This window comes from Oncorhynchus tshawytscha, linkage group LG25 (assembly GCF_018296145.1).
Source record: "Oncorhynchus tshawytscha isolate Ot180627B linkage group LG25, Otsh_v2.0, whole genome shotgun sequence".
Taxonomy (NCBI): domain Eukaryota; kingdom Metazoa; phylum Chordata; class Actinopteri; order Salmoniformes; family Salmonidae; genus Oncorhynchus; species Oncorhynchus tshawytscha.
In genome coordinates this window covers 26,288,818-26,309,856 of record NC_056453.1, presented here as the reverse complement: position 1 = coordinate 26,309,856, position 21,039 = coordinate 26,288,818, and the positions used below count along the sequence as shown (strand labels likewise).

The following is a 21,039-nucleotide window of genomic DNA, read 5'->3' as shown; positions in this document are numbered from 1 at the left end:
GTGTCAACCGCCATCTCATGGCAAAATAAAGTACTGCATTTTCAAAAATTAACTCCGCGGACAACGAAATCCGAAGTTTTTTTTAAATCTTGCCATTTTATTTCTGGCTAGCTAGTAACTTTAGCTATGGCGAAGAGATTCCCATTATTGCCAAGCCAAAGCAAAAGCCTAAAGTTTGGTGAAGCTTCTTTTGAGATTTTATCAGACTTTCTCATAAATCTCAATATCGGAAACAAAGATAAACTGAGCAATTTATCACGTTACAGTGGGGATTTTAAAGACAAAAGATTGCTAGGTAAGTTTTTAGCTCGCTGCTGGCTAACGGTTGTTCGTAACTTTGGTCAACTATCTCATTGTTCTGTCTGTGCTTTGGCAACGTTCCTTACAATAGGGTGACCAGACGTCCCCGTTTACCGGGGAAATTTCCCCGTTTTTAACTGTGCGTTAAAAACAGACCGCAAAGTGAAATATTTTACTTGGCAAGAAAGACCAGGCAGCAGAGCCTACGGGTTGACGTCTCAATCGCGTTGTGCTTGTTTAGGCCAACAGAGGGGGCTGCTGGCTTATAGTAGCTTCATTCACTCTTCTTCTTCAACTAACTACTTGCTCGCGATAGTTTTAGAGAAAACTGCTATGGAAAACTGGGCCAGAAGCTAGCAAGTGTCAAGTGAATCCACAACATCACCACAAACGTCTTTTCAAGCCAGGTACATTACAATCGTTTGAGATACTAGCTAGTGATGTTATAATATCACAATTTATTTTATAGATAGATGATCTGCCCTATAAGGTTTTAAATAGGTTATGCTAGCTAACGTTAGCTATATAGACTAAGTTAAAACGTGTTAAAACACGTCCACATGTAAACATGCAGTGGACAGGCTATTTTGAAAATATGATTATATTAAATGAATGCACAATTTATTCAGAGCATATTTTTGTAGATTACAATTTAAATGGTTTGGCATTATAAGTAGTGTGAAAATATATTTAGAAATGTTCATGGATAGCATTAGCAGTGGAGAGGAAGGAGAGGAGGAAGACTGGATAGGAAGAAGAGTGAAGGAGACAGAGGAGGAAAGATAAAGATATGATTACGGAGCCTGCCAATTTATTATTCAAAACAATGTTTTTGAGATAAAATACAAACATGAGGCAAGCAATGGGAATCTGTTAAAATACTTTGGTTATCTAATAGTATGCTATTTATTAATACAGATTGGAGAGGAAGGAGAAGGAAACATGAAGGGAGTAAAAAGAGTGAAGCAAGGAGAGTGTAGAAGAGTGAGGTGGAAAGGTGAAGAGAAGGAAAGGAAGACAAGTGAAGAAAAGAGGAGGAGAAAGATTGGAGGAGAATAAAAAGTTAAGAGACTAATTAAGACTGGCACAAGGAGAGTGAAGAAGAGCAGACAGATGAGATACAATGACTCTTTCCAAGAAATGGAAATGCACTTTTTTTAATGATAAACATGATGAGGGAATTTCCATTTCATACGCTCAGGTCAAGACGATAGAATGGTTCACTGCATCCTCTCTTTCAATTGACAGCCGGTGAAGAACGGCAGTGGTAGAACATCATCAGATGAAAAAGCATAAAGCCTCTCTGATTGCCCGTGTTGGTATGTCCTCTGTCACCACATTCTTCAAGAATATGGTTTAGCTGTGCAGGAGGGTGTCTTTGCATACCACACTATGCGACACAATCATAGTTACAGATCTATGGACACGGAAGCTTTATGAGCAAAAGTTTACATGTGCTAGGACAAAATGTGACGCCATAGTGAGTAACGTGTTAGTAACATGGGCAACTACTTTGGTAACACAGGACCCAGACCAGGTTGAATTTGTGTCCCTGTCCATTGATGCGTCCAATCATGGGAATGTAAAGCTGCTGCCAATAGTAGTCAGATATTGTAAGATATATGAAGGCAGCACATCTGTGGAAACAAAACTGCTTGATTTTGTTGAATTGCATGGAGAAACAGCAGAGGAAATTGCAGCTGAGGTCCTGGTGGTCATCCAAAAATGTAACTTGGAAAACATTCTCTGCCAACAACAAATACCAACTTTGGAGGACTGAATAGGCTGGGAAGGGTCAATGTCCATACCAAAGTTAAAAATGCTCTGCAGCGGGAGGTGATTGGCTGAGGTTTTCATTCATAACACGGCCAGAACAGCTTTGGATATGATGTTGAGTATCTGCTCATAAAGATCTTTGAATATGTTCATATTTTCACTGTCAGAGTAGAAAGACTGAAGGGCTTTTGTGAGTTTGTTGGCCAGGAGTACCATAACATTTTAGGACCCAGCAATGTTCGCTGGATGTCCATGCTCCCTGCTCTAGAAAGAGTGCTGAAAATGTATGTGCCATTGAAATCCTTTTTTATTTCTGAAGAACAATGTTCGAAGATCCACTGACTGAACTTTGGCTGGCCTTTGTCCATGGAAACTTGACTGTATTCAGTGACACGATCAAGATGCTTGGAGGCCAGGACCACTGTGCTGTGGACTCCGCTGCAATTCTGAGAAACGTTCAGGCAAAATTGACTGCAAGACGTGATGAAAACTTCCAGTTTTGGTCAGAGGACTTTGAGAGAGCTAGAGGAAAATGGAGCCATGTCTAAAGGCAGCTTTCTCAAAACATCCCAATCATTCTTCACTATGGATGTGAACTACTTGCAAGCATGGGGAAAGCACACAGATAATCTAAAATATTTACATGGTCTCCTTTTAAAAAGGCAACCTCAGCGTGAAGAGATTCAGAAGGCATCAGCCACACTGCAGGAAAAATGCCCCAATGTGACCATCAATGAGGATGCATCATTGTGTGATGAAGTTACTGGCCTGTAAGAGTTCCTAAAGGGGGGATCGCTTGAAGAATGGAAAACATCTGAGACACCGCTTAGTCAGAGATGGAGCACGGTGGTTACCCTCTTCAAATATAATGACATCCCACACACTAACCTGGCTAGATTAGCGTCTGTTGTCATGTGCTTACCTGGAAGTAATGCACCAGTCGAGAGAGTGTTCTCCCAAATTAATGATCTATGGACAGCAGCAAGAAATAGGTTCACTGTTCCTACCATCAAGGCCATGCTTATTGTGAAGACAAACTATTAACCTCCCCTGCCAGGAGTTCATGGAGAAGCTGGCCAAAGACAGAGCAATCCTGAAGAAAATACATTCTTGTGAGAAATATACAGATTAGGTTGGTATAAGTATATTATGTAGTTACCAATCTCATCAGCATCTTATTTCTTTATTATGTTGTTAAGTATTTCATGTATACTATTGTCTGTTTTTTCAATTTTGTTCATGTTCTATTCTGCTCTTATTCTACCAAGACCACTGAATGGCTGTTCAGATTGGACAGTTCTTTCTTGTCTGTAGTGTTTCTGTAAGTTCTGTAATAGTTGTTTTCTCTATCACAGTGTGCCTGTTAGTCTAAATACATGAAACTGGAATTGTCCCCATTTTTTAGTTCATAGATAATAACATTGGATATTTTAATTATTTATTGACCGCCGAACTGGAAATGTCCCCGGTTTTCATTTCAGAAATCTGGTCACCTTACCTTACAAGAACACGCCACCGGAAATGCGAATGGCGCCACGTTTGGTTAGGCTAAAGTTACGTAACATTACGTTATTTTGGCTTCACAGGTAACCCGTGACAGGTTGACCAAACCAATCTAATATCAAATATAAAAAAACGAGGCCACTAGGGTCAAAATTAAAGTAAATATGAATTATCCATAACCACACGGACACTAGCTATAAGTTATGTGCTATTATTTTGTTGATTTTCTGATCGACTGATAAACAACTGAATCACGTCGTAAACAGAAGAGATGATGAAAGTCGGATCTTTCATATTAGATTCGATTGGACTAAGTTATTCTGCTACACAGTAGCAAGTAGCATAACATTTTGGCTCCCGAGTGGTGCAGCAGTCTAAGGCACTACCTCTCAGTGACAGGTGTCACTACAGACCCTGGTTCGATCCTGGGCTGTATCACATCCGGCGGTGACTGGGAGTGCCATAGGGCGGCGCACAATTGGCCCAGCATTGTCCGGTTTGGCCGGCGTAGGCCGTCATTGTAAATACGAATTTGTTCTTAAACTGACTTGCCAGGTTAAATAAAAATATAAGCGTTGACAATAACATTACAAATGTATTTATATAGCCCTTCTTACATCAGCTGATATCTCAAAGTGCTGTACAGAAACCCAGCCTAAAACCCCAACAGCAAGCAATACAGGTGTAGTAGCACGGTGGCTGGGAAAAACTCCCTAGAAAGGCCAGAACCTAGGAAGAAACCTAGAGAGGAACCAGGCTATGTGGGGTGGCCAGTCCTCTTCTGGCTGTGCCGGGTGGAGATTATAACATAACATGGCCAAGATGTTCAAATGTTCATAAATGACCAACATGGTCAAATAATAATAATCACAGTAGTTGTCGAGGGTGCAACAAGTCAGCACCTCAGGAGGAAGTGTCAGTTGGCTTTTCATAGCCGATCATTAAGAGTATCTCTACCGCTCCTGCTGTCTCTAGAGAGTTGACAACAGCAGGTCTGGGACAGGTAGCACGTCCGGTGAACAGGTCAAGGTTCCATAGCCGCAGGCAGAACAGTTGAAACTGGAGCAGCAGCACGGCCAGGTGGACTGGGGACAGCAAGGAGTCATCATGCCAGGTAGTCATGAGGCATGGTCCTAGGGCTCAGGTCCTCTGAGAGAGAGAAAGAAAGAAAGAAAGAAAGAAAGAGAGAATTAGAGAGAGCATACTTAAATTCACACAGGACACCGGATAAGACAGCAGAAGTACTCCAGATATAACAGACTGACCCTAGCCCCCCGACACAAACTACTGCAGCATAAATACTGGAGGCTGAGACGGGAGGGGTCAGGAGACACTGTGGCCCCATCCGATGAGACCCCCGAACAGGGCCAAACAGGAAGGATATAACCCCACCCACTTTGCCAAAGCACAGCCCCCACACCACTAGAGGGATATCTTCAACCACCAACTTACCATCCTGAGACAAGGCCGAGTATAGCCCACAAAGATCTCCGCCATGGCACAACCCAAGGGGGGCACCAACCCAGACAGGAAGATCACGTCAGTGACTCAACCCACTCAAGTGACGCACTCCTCCCCTCCTAGGGACGGCATGGTAGAGCACCAGTAAGCCAGTTACCCAGCCCCTGTAATAGGGTTAGAGGCAGTGAATCCCAGTGGAGAGAGGGGAACCGGCCAGGCAGAGACAGCAAGGGCGGTTCGTTGCTCCAGAGCCTTTCCGTTCACCTTCACACTCCTGGGCCAGACTACACTCAATCATATGACTTACTGAAGAGATGAGTCTTCAGTAAAGACTTAAAGGTTGAGACCGAGTCTGCATCTCTTACATGGGTAGGCAGACCATTCCATAAAAATGGAGCTCTATAGGAGAAAGCCCTGCCTCCAGCTGTTTGCTTAGAAATTCTAGGGACAATTAGGAGGCCTGCGTCTTGTGACCGTAGCGTACCTGTAGGTATGTATGGCAGGACCAAATCTGAAAGATAGGTAGGAGCAAGCCCATGTAATGCTTTGTAGGTTAGCAGTAAAACCTTGAAATCAGCCCTTGCCTTAACAGGAAGCCAGTGTAGGGAGGCTAGAACTGGAGTAATATGATCAAATGTTTTGGTTCTAGTCAGGATTCTAGCAGCCGTATTTAGCACTAACTGAAGTTTATTTAGTGCTTTATTCGGGTAGCCGGAAAGTATAGCATTGCTGTAGTCTAACCTCGAAGTAACAAAAGCATGGATGAATTTTTCAGCATCATTTTTGGACAGAAAGTTTCTGATTTTTGCAATGTTGCGTAGATGGAAAAAAGCTGTCCTTGAAACAGTCTTGATATGTTTGTCAAAAGAGAGATTGGGGTCCAGAGTAACGCCGAGGTCCTTCACAGTTTTATTTGAGACGACTGTACAACCATCAAGATTAATTGTCAGATTCAACAGAAGATCTCTTTGTTGGGACCTAGAACAAGCATCTCTGTTTAAAAGTAGAGTTGAGTTTAAAAGTAGAGTTGAGTTTAAAAGTAGAACGTTTGCAGCCATCCACTTCCTTATCTCTGAAACACAGGCTTCTAAGCGAGGGCAATTTTAGGGCTTCACCATGTTCCATTGAAATGTACAGCTGTGTGTCATCTGCATAGCAGTGAAAGTTTACATTATGTTTTCGAATGACATCCCCAAGAGGTAAAATATATAGTGAAAACAATAGTGGTCCTAAAACGGAACCTTGAGGAACACCGAAATGTACAGTTGATTTGTCACAGGACAAACCATATACAGAGACAAACTGATATCTTTCCAACAGATAAGATCTAAACCAGGCCAGAACTTGTCCGTGTAGACCAATTTGGGTTTCCAATCTCTCCAAAAGAATGTGGTGATCGATGGTATCAAAAGCAGCACTAAGGTCTAGGAGCACGAGGACAGATGCAGAGCCTCGGCCTGACGCCATTAAAATGTCATTTACCTTTTTAAAAGGATATTTACAAGCAATATCCACCCTGTACAATAAATATTGCTCACTATGCTATTTAGCTTAAAATTGGATAATTTTAACCTTTATTTAACTAAGCAAGTCAGTTAAGAACAAATTCTTATTTACAATGACAGCATATCACGGCCAAACCCGGACGACGTTGGGCCAATTGTGCACCCCCCTATGGTACTCCCAGTCACCACCGGATGCAATAGAGCCCAGGATCGAACCAGGGTCTGTAGTGACGCCTCTAGCACAAAGGAGTAGTGCCTTAGACATCTGCGCCACTCAGGAGCCCTATCCCAAGAATCGAACCCACTCTCCCTACATGTACATATTACTTCAGTTCCCTCAACTAACCGGTGCCCCTGCACATTGACTCTGTACCGGGACCCCCTGTATATAGCCACGCTATTGTTATTTTCCTGCTACAGTTTCATTAATTGTTACTTTTATTTTCATTATTTTTTTACTTATCTATTTGTTGGTTAAGGGCTTTTAAGTAAGCATTTCACTGTAAGGTCTAGTCTACACCTGTTGTATTCGTCACATGTGACAAATAAAAATTGATTTGACCCTGTCGTTGCAAGTGCCATGCTCGAAAGTTACCACAATAAACTGTCTAGCTAAAACATTTACAGACTTGAACCGTAGGACTAGGCCATGAAATCCAATCTGAATAGGCCTAAAACCTCTGGCTCTGTTTTCCACAGAATGCATTTTCCTTGTCACAGAAGAGTTAAGACTTGACCCCATGGTTGGATATCATGCTGTTGAATTACTTGAAAGGTAGGATTCATGATTTAAAAACGGAAACTATCAGTTATCTGTCAATGTGATTAAAAATAAGACCAATTTAATGAGTATCTTCTGCTATCAGGTTCATGATAAAGCACCTGGAGGATCTGTTTTCAACACCACACACACCTGCAGGGGCAGCAGGTGCCCATAAAGGAAATTACGTGGACCTTGTTTATGAGAAACTGAGTGAGAAGTTCCATCTCATTCTCCTCTCTTGTGTGCAAATAGCAAGCAAACTGTCTTTGCACAGTGCTGTGAGTTTTGGGAAACTTTTTCATTATCAAATGTAGTTGAGGTTGACCGATTTTATAATTTTTCAATGCCGATACCGATTATTGGAGGACCAAAAAAGCCGATACCGATTAATCTGGCAATTTTATATGTATATATTTGTAATATTGACAATTACTGAATGAACAATGAACACTTTTATTTTAACTTAATATAATACATAAATAAAATCTATTTAGTCTCAAATAAATAATGAAACATGCTCAATTTGGTTTAAATAATGCAAAAATACAGTGTTGGAGAAGAAAGTAAAAGTGCAAACGCAGTAAAGTTTGAATGAATGCTTACGAGCCTGCTGCTGCCTACCACCACTCAGTCAGACTGCTCTATCAAATATCAAATCATAGACTTAATTATTATAGAATAAACACATACAGTGCCTTGCGAAAGTATTCGGCCCCCTTGAACTTTGCGACCTTTTGCCACATTTCAGGCTTCAAACATAAAGACTAATGATGATAAATACAATCCACCTGTGTGTAATCAAGTCTCCGTATAAATGCACCTGCACTGTGATAGTCTCAGAGGTCCGTTAAAAGCGCAGAGAGCATCATGAAGAACAAGGAACACACCAGGCAGGTCCGAGATACTGTTGTGAAGAAGTTTAAAGCCGGATTTGGATACAAAAAGATTTCCCAAGCGTTAAACATCCCAAGGACCACTGTGCAAGCGATAATATTGAAATGGAAGGAGTATCAGACCACTGCAAATCTACCAAGACCTGGCCGTCCCTCTAAACTTTCAGCTCATACAAGGAGAAGACTGATCAGAGATGCAGCCAAGAGGCCCATGATCACTCTGGATGAACTGCAGAGATCTACAGCTGAGGTGGGAGACTGTCCATAGGACAACAATCAGTCGTATATTGCACAAATCTGGCCTTTATGGAAGAGTGGCAAGAAGAAAGCCATTTCTTAAAGATATCCATAAAAAGTGTCGTTTAAAGTTTGCCACAAGCCACCTGGGAGACACACCAAACATGTGGAAGAAGGTGCTCTGGTCAGATGAAACCAAAATTGAACTTTTTGGCAACAATGCAAAACGTTATGTTTGGCGTAAAAGCAACACAGCTCATCACCCCGAACACACCATCCCCACTGTCAAACATGGTGGTGGCAGCATCATGGTTTGGGCCTGCTTTTCTCCAGCAGGGACAGGGAAGATGGTTAAAATTGATGGGAAGATGGATGGAGCCAAATACAGGACCATTCTGGAAGAAAACCTGATGGAGTCTGCAAAAGACCTGAGACTGGGACGGAGATTTGTCTTCCAACAAGACAATGATCCAAAACATAAAGCAAAATCTACAATGGAATGGTTCGAAAAATAAACATATCCAGGTGTTAGAATGGCCAAGTCAAAGTCCAGACCCGAATCCAATCGAGAATCTGTGGAAAGAACTGAAAACTGCTGTTCACAAATGCTCTCCATCCAACCTCACTGAGCTCGAGCTGTTTTGCAAGGAGGAATGGGAAAAAAATTCAGTCTCTCGATGTGCAAAACTGATAGAGACACCCCAAGCGACCTACAGCTGTAATCGCAGCAAAAGGTGGCACTACAAAGTATTAACTTAAGGGGGCTGAATAATTTTGCACGCCCAATTTTTCCGTTTTTGATTTGTTAAAAAAGTTTGAAATATCCAATAAATGTCGTTCCACTTCATGATTGTGTCCCACTTGTTGTTGATTCTTCACAAAAAAATACAGTTTTATATCTTTATGTTTGAAGCCTGAAATGTGGCAAAAGGTCGCAAAGTTCAAGGGGCCGAATACTTTCGCAAGGCACTGTAAATATGAGTCTTTGGTCATTAATATGGTCAAATCCGGAAACTATCATTTTGAAAACAAATCGTTTATTCTTTCAGTGAAATTCACGGAACCGTTCCGTATTTTATCGAATGGGTGGCAACCCTAAGTCTAAATATTGCTGTTATATTGCACAACCTTCAATGTTATGTCATAATTATGTAAAATTCTGGCAAATTAGTTCGCAACAAGCCAGGTGGCCCAAACTGCAACGAACGCAAGAGACGTGACACAATTTCCCTAGTTAATATTGCCTGCTAACATGAATTTATTTGAACTAAATATGCAGGTTTAAAAATATATACTTCTGTGTATTGATTTTAAGAAAGACATTGATGTTTATGGTTAGGTACATTTGTGCAACGATTGTGCTTTTTTTGCGAATGCGTTATTGTTAAATCCTCCCCGTTTGGCGAAGTAGGCTGTGATTCGAGGATAAATTGACAGGCACCGCATTGATTATATGCAACACAGGAGAATGTAATGTAATCGGCCATAATCTGCGTCCAAAAATGGCAATTACCGATTGTTGTGAACTTGAAATCGGCCCTAATTAATCGGCCAACCTCTAATCTGTAGATCACCATTTGTATCACCATTCATAATGTCAATAATACGTTTCTCACCTTTTACTTTACCAGGTGGTTGACAACAACACAGCAGCGCAGTTTCTTCACTCGATGGGCCACAGCATTTCCAAACAAACTATCATGGACATGGAGCTGATGATCTTGAAAGCACTTGACTTCAGGCTAAACACCCCCAACCCTCTGACTTATGTTGAGATACTCCTGGAGGTGCTTGGTAAGTATTTCACATTCTGTAGTCCTTATGATAACCATAAAAAGAGACATGACATTTTGCTGTAATGAGGTCTACATTACATGCTACATTCCTATTTAGGCCTGTAGAACCCATTGCCTACAGGCAATGACCAAAAGCGCCCTCTTTGGTCTCATGGGCAGAATGTTATTAATATCTTTTAAAAATATTATTTTAAAAAACCTTGATAAATCCAATGTTTCTATGTCAAACCGTTTTGTTATATTCCAGTCTTCTGTCTTCTGGGTAGGCCGTCATTGTAAATAAGAATTTGTTCTTAACTGACTTGCCTAGTTAAATAAAGGTTACATGAAAAAATAAAAATGTATATAAAGTGTAATATTGGGATGCAAACTCACAATTGAATACATTTCAACTCTATATCTGACATGGTACAGGTGTCTTCTTTAAAAAAAAAATCCCATAACCATGTGTGTGCGCGCGGTGTATATTTCTGTTTCAAAATAGATTTGTTTAAGACTACCAAGAATCACTCTGTGACCCTGATTTAGCCCACTGCTGTAAAATGTTTATACAGTAAAATGCCTCTGGAAAAGTTGTGTGAGGAGGTAGCAGGGCTGAGGGGGAGTTTGGAGTTTAGCCAGAGTGAAATTCTCACGCTCCAAGGAGAGAACAAGGCACTCACAGCCAAGGTAAAAATCCATGATTCCAACATGGATAGTTTTTTCAGGGAAAACAGTGATGAAGGAGTCGCTACTAGACATACAAAGTCGTAGCATGCGTAAAAATCATTTTTTTCTGGGGTTCCTGAGGATGTATCCGATAATCCAGAGGGCGAGATCAGAGAATTCATGCAATCTGCCTTGAAACTTCCTATAGAGACTGTAAATAAGGTGGCTTTCCACCGAGTACACAGACTTGGAGCCCGGAGCGACAAGACCAAGGGTCCCCGACCGATCATCGCAAAATTTGAACACTACCAACAAAAGGAGATTATCAAAGCAGGGGAAGGGAGCTTAAAAGGGACCAAATTCGGTCTCAATGACCAATTTCCAAGGGAGATAAACAAACGTCGTAAGAGACTGTATCCGGAACAAAGGCAACAGAGGGAGAAGGGTAAGCGTGCCTTCCTCATTGTGGACATACTCTTTATAGATGGACAGCTATTCAGAGACAGCTCCATAACACCATGGCTGTACTAAATTCTACAGGGACTTCAGGTTCTGAAAAAAAGAAAGTATGGGAACTGTAAAAATATCTGAACACTATGAAGTGGATATGAACACACACATACTCAATTACATGCTCGCATACACATACAGACTTATACATACACACACACACCTGATCTTGCTCTCTCCTCTCACTCTCTTTCTCTCTTTTCTCTCACTCTATTGTCGAGAACTGTTTTAATATTTAATATGTTTCTTGTTTGTGTATCTTTTTTAAGTATTTGTCTACAAGTTTATATATGTTTACAACAAGCATGGGGAAAATATCAGGACAGCACGCATTATAGTCTTACTCTTATACAAACATCGTGCACACTCACTAAATCACATCTAATATCATACACATCAACCTACTCAGATTTACTACACATATAATATCTTGTCTCAATTTTCTAACATATGTGGCATTGGCTCACAGGCAAGGGAATAAAACAAATATTGCTAGAACCTATTTCTTGAATTCTAAATATCAGACATTTGAATGCTCTAATTTTGACTGTCATATCTCTGATGGCAGTGAAAAGTCACTAATTATGGTCAATTTAGACTGAGAATAGTATCTAGTTATGGTAAGGGGTGAAATAAGTATAGCCAGTTGGAAAAAGGAATGGGGTGGTGAAATAATTTTCTGTCATGGACAAAGGAACTCAAAAGGTGTTGATGATATTAATTAACAAAAATGTTGATCTGAATGTGCAAATAGTCAGGAAATTTGCAAGGAAGGTGGATCTTTTTGAATATGAAAGTGGACGAAAAAGAGATTTGGCTCATTTAATCTATATGGTCCAAATCAGGATGATCCATACTTCTTCAAAAACACTTATACCAATTTATTGAACTTACAGGCAATAAATGATCAAATCATTATGGTAGGAGACTATAACACAGTGTTAAGTACCTCAATGGACCGTAAAGGTAATCACTCTACCAACTATCATCACTGTGCCCTTAAGGAAATCACAAATATTATGGACACGTTAGAAATAGTGGATATTTGGAGACTAAAAAACCCCGACCTAGTGAGATATACATGGAGGAGACTTCATCAAGCTAGTTGTCTTGACTACTTTTTCTCTCTTGCAATAAAGGTAAAAAAAGTTTTAATAGGGGACGATTGGATGCGATTGGATCATCATTTAATTGGCATTCACATATAGGTTTTCCACGTGGACGGAGATATTGGAAATTTAATAAAAGTTTACTGGAGGACAACTTATTTTTTTGTAACAGTATTTTTATTGGAATTTCACAATTTTCACCCATATTAAGAGATACAACAACAGAGACAAAGCACACAGAACAAAAACAAGAAAAACATCACCCACTTACACATATCTGCGTGCATATACATACATACACACACATACATATACCCATGCATATACACACACATACGCATACATACACGCACGCACACACATATACACACCCATACATACGTACACCATTTTCCTCTTCCCGCTCGGTGCTTCTCTCACCCCATCACCATCATTGCGTCTCTCAATACATACATTTTAAACAAACTTACAAACAGAAATTAAACAAAAAAGCTCAGTTTAAACCAAGAGGTTAGGTTCCACACATGGAACGTACAGTGTAGTTCTGAAATACATAGATCCCCGCCATTCTAAGAGAATCCTTGCAGCATAATAGCTGATACCTCAGGTTCTAGGTAATTTAGATAAGGTTCCCATACTTTGTAGAACTGGTCTGTTTTAGAATGCAATGTACATGTCAGATATTCCAGAGGCACCCATTCAAATAGTATCTTATGCCAATCTTTAATAGAAGGAACCTTATCACTAATCCACTGTAAAATGATGTTTTTCCTCGCTGCGAAGGTAAGGATGTTGTAAAGCCTCCTTTTACCCACAGAAGTAACATGCCTACTAGGGAGACCTAACAGTAAAGAAACTGGGTCCAATTCTAGATCAACCCCTAGGATCTTTTCAATTTCTTGCAGAACACCAGACCAGTATCTTTGTATTTTGGTACATGACCATAAACAATGTGTTAGGGTGCCTGTATCAGTTTTGCATTTAAGACACTGAGGGGAAGAGGAAGTGGGGCTAAAAGCATGTCTGCGATTTGGGGATATATGCAATCTGTGTATTATTCTTAATTGGATTGCTCTAGTACGGTTACATATAGATATTGTTTTTGCATATCTCCAAATGTCCTCCCACATCTCTTCGTCAATAGTACAGACAATTCTTTCTCCCACACTTGTTTCACCCTCTGTGTGTTGACAGCAGAAAAGGACCTTAAAGTATCATAAAACAGACTTACAGACATTTTCCTTTGTGCGAAAAAAAGCATTCTTTCAATGACAGACACATCAGGCTTACCAATTAAGGTGGTGCTCTTCAGAATACAATGTCTTACTTGTAGGAAGCGGAAAAAGTCCTGCTTTGGGAGTCGATATTTCTCGACCATCTGCTCAAATGACAACAAAATCTTATCAGCAAATAAGTCATTTAGCCTGCGTATGCCCTTATTAAGCCATAAGTTAAAGCCAGCATCCAGCAATCCTGGACTGAAATCTGGGTTGTTAAGAATTAGGGTAAGAGCAGAGGTTAGTTTGGGCCTTCCCAGGAAGCGTTGAACTGACCTCCATACTTTGAGTGTGTTAAGTGTAACGGGATTATTGCAGTGATCTTCTACAGACTTGAAACTTCTGAAAAATAAAAGATCCTGTAAGGGGTATTTTGAAAGAGAAGTCTCAATGTCTAACCAAATAGAGGAGTCATCATTTGTGATCCAGTCAGAAATATAACAAAGGTGGGCACACCATTGATAGAACCTGATATTGGGCAGGTCCAAGCCGCCCATAGAACTTGGCAGCTGCAATATTGCCATCTTAAGTCTTGGCTTGCGTTTACTCCATATAAAGGAACTTAGCCATCCATTTACATCCTTTATTACCTTATTGGAGAGTAATACTGGGATCATTTGGATTGGGTAAAGTAGTCTAGGTAAAATGTTCATTTTCAAGATGGATATTCTACCCAACCAAGAAATCGGGAGAGAGTTCCAGCGATCCAGATCCTGTCTTATTGTATCAAACAAGGGAACAAAATTGGCTTTGTACATTAGCTGGAATTTAGGAGTTACAAATATACCCAGATACATGAAACCTGAGGGAGACCATTTAAAAGGGAAGGGGGGAGAAGTATTAGGTACAGAGTGTAGGCTACCAAGTGGCATAGCCTCTGACTTAGTAAGGTTAATCTTGTAGCCTGAGAATTCGCTGAATAATTCAATAATATTAATAAGAGATGTAATTGAAGTCTCGGGACTAGAGATGAATATCAGGACATCATCAGCACACAAGCTTATCTTATGGTGAACATCACCAATGAGCAGCCCCTGCATAGCAGGGTGGCCTCGGCCAGTGGTTCCATAACGAGTGCAAAGAGGAGGGGGGATAAAGGACAGCCCTGTCTGGTACCTCTGTGTATAGAGAAGCTATTTGACCGTAGCCCATTAGTAAGGACAGCAGCCTGAGGATCATCATATAAAACTTTCACCCATTTTATAAAGTTGTCCCCCAGACCAAATTTATTTAGAGCAAATAATAGGTAAGACCAATCCACACGATCAAATGCTTTCTCAGCATCTCGGGAGAGCACAAGACCATCCACAGCACTTTGTTGGTAGGCTTGAATTACATTAAGAAGCCGCCTGACGTTGTTGCATGACTTACGGCCCCTAATGAAGCCAGTTTGGTCTCCTTTCACAATTAGTGGCAGTGAGTCCTCTAATCTTGTGGCTAGAATTTTAGAAAGCAATTTTCTATCCACATTCAGAAGGGAAATTGGTCTGTATGAGGAACAAGACTCTGGACATTTTCCCTTTTTTGAGAATAAGTGAAATGTTGGCTGCTCTCAGCGTTTGAGGGAGTTGGTCATTTGAAAATGAGTGGTTAAACATATCACGCAATGGCTCAAGGATCAGGCCATGGAACTCTTTATAGAACTCACTACAAAACCCGTCTGGTCCTGGGGCCTTACCATTTTGCAGATTCTTAATTGCGAACATGATCTCTTCCTTGGTAATAGGGGCATTAAGGAGGGACCTCTGCTCTTCGGAGATAGTAGGGAGCTCAATCTTACAAAACAAGTTCTCCATTAATTTGGGTGCATCCTTTGGAAGTTCTGAGGCATAATGGTTTGTATAAAATTTCTTAAATGAGTCACTTATCAATTTATTTTCATATAAATGATTACCATCAGAATCAGTAATAGTAGCAATTGACTGAGAGTCAGCCCTCTTTTTAGCTAGGTATGCCAAGTACTTTCCTGGCTTATCGCCATGTTCATATAGCTTTTGCCTGACAAATCTCATTTTCTTTTCAGCGTCCTGTGTTAGGAGAGAGTCTAACGTTGATCTAATGACTGATATTTCCTTTAATAGGGCAGGAGTGGGTGTTTTAATGTAGTCCTTCTCTTTAGTTCCTAATTCACCCTCTAACATTTTTTGCTTTTCCCGCTTTTTCCGTCTCTTAGTAGCTGTGTATGACATAGTCAGACCCCTAAAATACGCTTTACAGGTCTCCCAAAGGAGCGAGGGGTTATCTGTTGATTGAGAGTTAATAGAGAAAAATGCTTTAAACTCTGTTATAAAATATGATGTGAATGTATGGTCTTTAAGAATGGTTGTGTTCAACCTCCAATGTCTTGACCGATTGAATGCCCCGTTGAGTGTTATGTCCAGGATCACCTCAGCATGATCAGATATGACTATGCTTCCTATCCTAGCGGATAAAACAGACTGCAAAGACGTCTTGGGCATAAAAAAATAATCTATTCTAGTCTGACATCCATGAGGTGCAGAGAAAAAAGTGAACTCTCTGTTGGAGGGATGGAAAGCTCTCCAGACATCCGCATACCCCAGATCATCACAAATAACTTTAAGTGACTTAGCTTGAGGAGAGAGTGAAGCTATACCACTGGGAAACTTATCAATAAGGGGGTTCAACAAGCAGTTAAAATCTCCCTCAACCACTGCAGTGTCTGAGTTTAATTCTGAAAAGTCTAGAAATGCCTTAGTGAGGAAATCAGGGGGGTGAGCAGGGGGGAAGTAAATATTCATTATGGAAATGTTCTGCCCTTGTAAAGTACCATTAATTATAACAAAGCGACCAAATGTATCTTTCACACAATTCAAGACCTTAAGTGGTAAGTTCTTTTTCACCAGAATTGCTACACCTCTACTTCTGGATGATGAGAAAAACACTTGACCAAACCCTCCTTGTTGTAATTTCAGGTGCTCCTTATCATCCAAATGAGTTTCTTGCAACAGGGCAATATCAATATTTTCTTTTTCCAAAAAAGACAGTACTTTCTTCATTTTAATGGGGTTATGGCTCCCTCTAATGTTCCACGTACATACACGCAGTCTGTTATCTGCCATTGTATCTTGACCATTCAATATCCAGACTGGATCCTACTGTAAAAGTGGGGTGGTACCTTTTTCCATGTGTTGAACTCTCCTCTATCTCACTGAGCATAAACAAAAAATATGAACCCTGAACTCGAACTATACTAAACCCAAAAATTAAACATGTAAAAATCCAAAAGGGGGTTTTCCCACTAGCTAACATGCAGGGGATTTCAACTCTCCAATGTAGACTCTTAAGTCCGCATTGCCGCTCAATAGCCTCATCCTTTATATATATGGAAAAGAAAATCAATAGAAAAAGATTGAGGCTCTTCCACCTAAAACCAAGCCTGGGCACCAATATGGATTCACACATATCTCAGCCTGAGCTATAGCGGCTATTACTTTAGCAAGAAAAATAATAAAGATACGAATATTACTGAGCCGGAGTACGTGAGGACTCACACCACTGTTTCATGATCAGATTCAACCAAAAATAAACAAAGTTATTCAATGCTGTGGAGGTGCAGCTTAAAGTTATTTACCCGAGAGAGTCAATAAACGCAGCAGCCTCTTCAGGTGTGTAGAGCTTTTTAGGTGATCCGTTGACCATAATCTTCAATGTGGCCGGGTACAACAGTGCGTAGTCCATCTTCATTCTCCTGAGTCGAGCCTTCGCCTCATCAAACGCTTTGCGTCTTCGTACAACCACTGTGGAATAATCATTGAAGAATGAGACCTTTGGACCTTTATGTTGACTACCATCAGAGCCGATGTTTCTAGCCGCATCCATGACGCGCTGCTTGTCGGTGAAGTTGTGGAACTTTATAACCACCAGCCGTGGGCGCTGATTGGGACCGGGTATCGGTGCTTGAGAGCGATGGGCTCTGTCCAGCTTCACACGACCAGCCTTAGTGTCCATTTGTAGGTAGCCAGGGATCCATTCCTCAAAGAATTTTACTGAACGTGTCCCTTCAGAATTTTCCGGGAGTCCCACAACACGAATATTGCATTTGCGTCCTCGATTATCCAAGTCGTCAATGTGCTCCGCCATTTCGCGCACCTGTTTCTCAAGTGCTTTTATCTTAGCGTCCATAGATGTAGTTGAAGTTTCCACTGCAGCAATTCTCCCTTCCGCCTCAACAACACGTTTCACAATGCTCTGTATTTCAGCTGAATGGCCTGCTATTGCTTCCAAGACCGTTCTTATCTTAGCATCGATCACTTTAGTCATGTTATCAGTCATCTTTTGAATCATCAGGTCCATTGTGCCTGGATCAGCAATGGTGTTAGCTTCGCTAACGTTAGCTAGCTCCTCATGCACATCCACAGGGGTGGTGGTTTTGGTCGACTTCTTAGTAGTTCTATTGGGCATGTTGTCGGAGATTTTTGCGAAATAGTCATCAACACTCATTATATGGTAACTTATTTAGCCAATTCTACCACTTTTTCAAGCTAGGAGATTAATGTAAGAATATAAATTTACGAATGCCACGAGAGCTCGCTGAAACACCGTGTTCTCTCTACGGTGCCATTTTGTCCCCCCGAGGACAACTTATTTTTAACTAAGACAAAATAATTTATAACTGAATTTTTCCAGTATAATATAGGTTCAGCAAATCCCCGCATTGTTTGGGATACCTTTTAAATGTACCTTCAGAGGTCATTCAATATTTATCAATAATAAAAAAGCCGTTTCTGGCTAAAGAGACGAGATTAACAAGGGAAATCCATGAACTAATAGTACAGGTAGATAGCAATAAAAACGGTACTACAGAGATACAAACTAAGTTAGACGAAAAACAAAAAGAACTTGAGAAACTTATTCAAGAACGATCTAATGTAATCTATTACAAAAATAAAGCAAACTGGATGGAATATGGAGAAAAATGCACAAAATTCTCCCTGAATTGCCAATACAGCAACACTAACAAAAATAATTTGTGGAAACTCGTTACTGAAGACGGAGTCATCTATGATTCTCCGAATGATATTTTAAGAGGAAGCTAATTATTTTAGGCAGATGTTCTCTTTTCCGTCCCATCTTCTCCAACTGTCCAACTGAATGAAGATTATCACAGTAAGGAATTATTTCCAAATAATATAAAAAATGGCAAATTAACAAATGTACAGAAAGATCAGTGTGAAGGCCAAATTAAAGAGCAATAACGTTTTGAGGCTATTAAATCCTTTCAGTCTGGAAAAACCCCAGTGCTTGATTGCATACCGGTAGAGGTATATCAAGCCTTTTTTGATATACTAAAAGCTCCATTGTTAGATTGTTTTAACTACTCCTAAAGAAATGGTAGTCTTGCAGGTACTCAGCAGAAAGGTCTGATTTCTCTATTATTAAAACAAGACCCGAATGGCAAATATAAAGACCCAGTCTATCTAAAAAACTGGAGGCCCCTTACACTTCAATGTTGTGATGCAAAATACTAGTGAAATGCATAGCATTCAGAATTAAAAAGGTTTTACCAGGTATTGTTCATCCTGATCAGACAGGTTTTTAACATGGATGATACATTGGAGATAATATACGACAACTACTAGAAATAATAGAACATCATGAAACATCTAAGAAGCCAGGCCTGGTATTTATCGCAGATTTTGAAAAGGCATTTGATAAAGTAAGACTGGATTTTTATTTATAAATGCCTGGATTTTTTCAAATTAGGTGATTCTCTTATAAAATGGGTAAAAATAATGTATAGCAATCCCAGGTGTAAAATAGTAAATAACGGCTACTTCTCAGAGAGTTTTGAAATGTCAAGAGGAGTTAAACAAGGGTATCCGCTGTCACCATATCTATTCATTATGGCCATCGAAATGCTAGCCTGTTGATCCTACCCCCTACTTTTTCGAACGTTCTGTTAAAAATCGCGCAACATTTCGGCGTCCTGCTACTCATGCCAGGAATATAGTATATGCATATGATTAGTATGTGTGGATAGAAAACACTCTCACGTTTCTAAAACTGGTTAAATCACCTCTGTGACTATAACAGAGCGTCTGTTTCATCGAAAAGCGCAAGAAAAACTGATCACTGAAAACTGAAAAAAATATCCATGCGCCACTTGCATGTATTGTTCAAGGGGCACGAAATTAAATAGGGCCGAGATTGCAAGTCCTACAGCTTCCACACGATGTCACCACTCTTGTCAATTGCCTTCTCGTTGTTTCTTGGTCAAACGAGTTAGAGAGACCACTTTCCATCCGGTCTCCGACAGGAAGTTATGGAAGAGAGATTTTGGAAGATGATTTGAAGACGTGGAGCTATTGAATACACATCGCCTCGTGATCAATTTGATAGATTATTAACGTTTACTAATACCTAAAGTGGGATTACAAAAGTATTTCGAAGTGTTTTGTGAAAGTTTATCGTCGACTTTTTTAATTTAAAAAAAATGACGTAGCGTTTTGAATAGATGGATATTTTGGGTATATATGGACCGATTTAATCGAAAAAAAGACCCAATAGTGATGTTTATGGGACATATAGGAGTGCCAACAAAGAAGCTCGTCCAAGGTAATGAAAGTTTTATATTTTATTTCTGCTATTTGTGTAGCGCCGGCTACGCTAATTCTTTTGTTTACGTCGCCTTCAGGTATTTCGGGGTGTTGCATGCTATCAGATAATAGCTTCTCATGCTTCTCATGCTTTCGCCGAAAAGCATTTTAATAATCTGACTTGTTGGCTAGATTCACAACGAGTGTAGCTTTAATTCAATGCCCTGCATGTGTGTTTTGATGAACGTTTGAGTTTTAACGAGTGCTATTAGCATTTGGCGTAGCGCATTTGCATTTCCAGATGCCTAGATGGGACGTCTGCGTCTCAGGTCGACGTAAGAGGCTAGCTATTAAAATCAGATCCAATAACAACATTAGAGGATTATAAATCCAAGGCTTAAAAACAAAGGTGTCCATGTATGCCGATGACTCAAGTTTTATATTAAGTCCGCAAGCTAGATCCCTGCAATGTATCATTGAAGATCTAGATAGCTTTTATGTACTCTCTGGACTAAAACCAAATTATTATTAGTGTACAATATTACGTATTCGGATCTTTAAAAAATACAACTTTTACATTACCCTGCAGTTTTCCTACAGTTGAAGTCGGAAGTTTACACACACTTAGGTTGGAGTCATTAAAACTCGTTTTTCAACCACTCCACAAATTTCTTGTTAACAAAATATAATTTTGGCAAGTTGGT

At 40.1% G+C, this 21,039-nt stretch overlaps 1 protein-coding gene across 3 annotated transcripts in view; it reads left to right on the top strand.

Annotated features, from left to right (window-relative positions):
* The first annotated feature begins 58 nt into the window (after window positions 1-58).
* Window positions 59-21,039, top strand: part of cntd1 (cyclin N-terminal domain containing 1) — a 23,754-nt gene continuing 2,773 nt past the window's right edge. Inside the window, exons 1-4 of one of the 3 annotated variants that reach the window (XM_024388114.2) lie at window positions 59-295; window positions 7,245-7,320; window positions 7,412-7,586; window positions 10,070-10,232. In XM_024388114.2, the coding sequence (XP_024243882.1) occupies window positions 127-295; window positions 7,245-7,320; window positions 7,412-7,586; window positions 10,070-10,232 (583 nt within the window). In that variant the 5' untranslated portion in view covers window positions 59-126. Of the gene's footprint in view, window positions 296-587; window positions 708-1,182; window positions 3,209-7,244; window positions 7,321-7,411; window positions 7,587-10,069; window positions 10,233-21,039 lie in introns of those variants that run through there. The other 2 variants (XM_024388115.2, XM_042306179.1) reach the window with 2 other exon arrangements.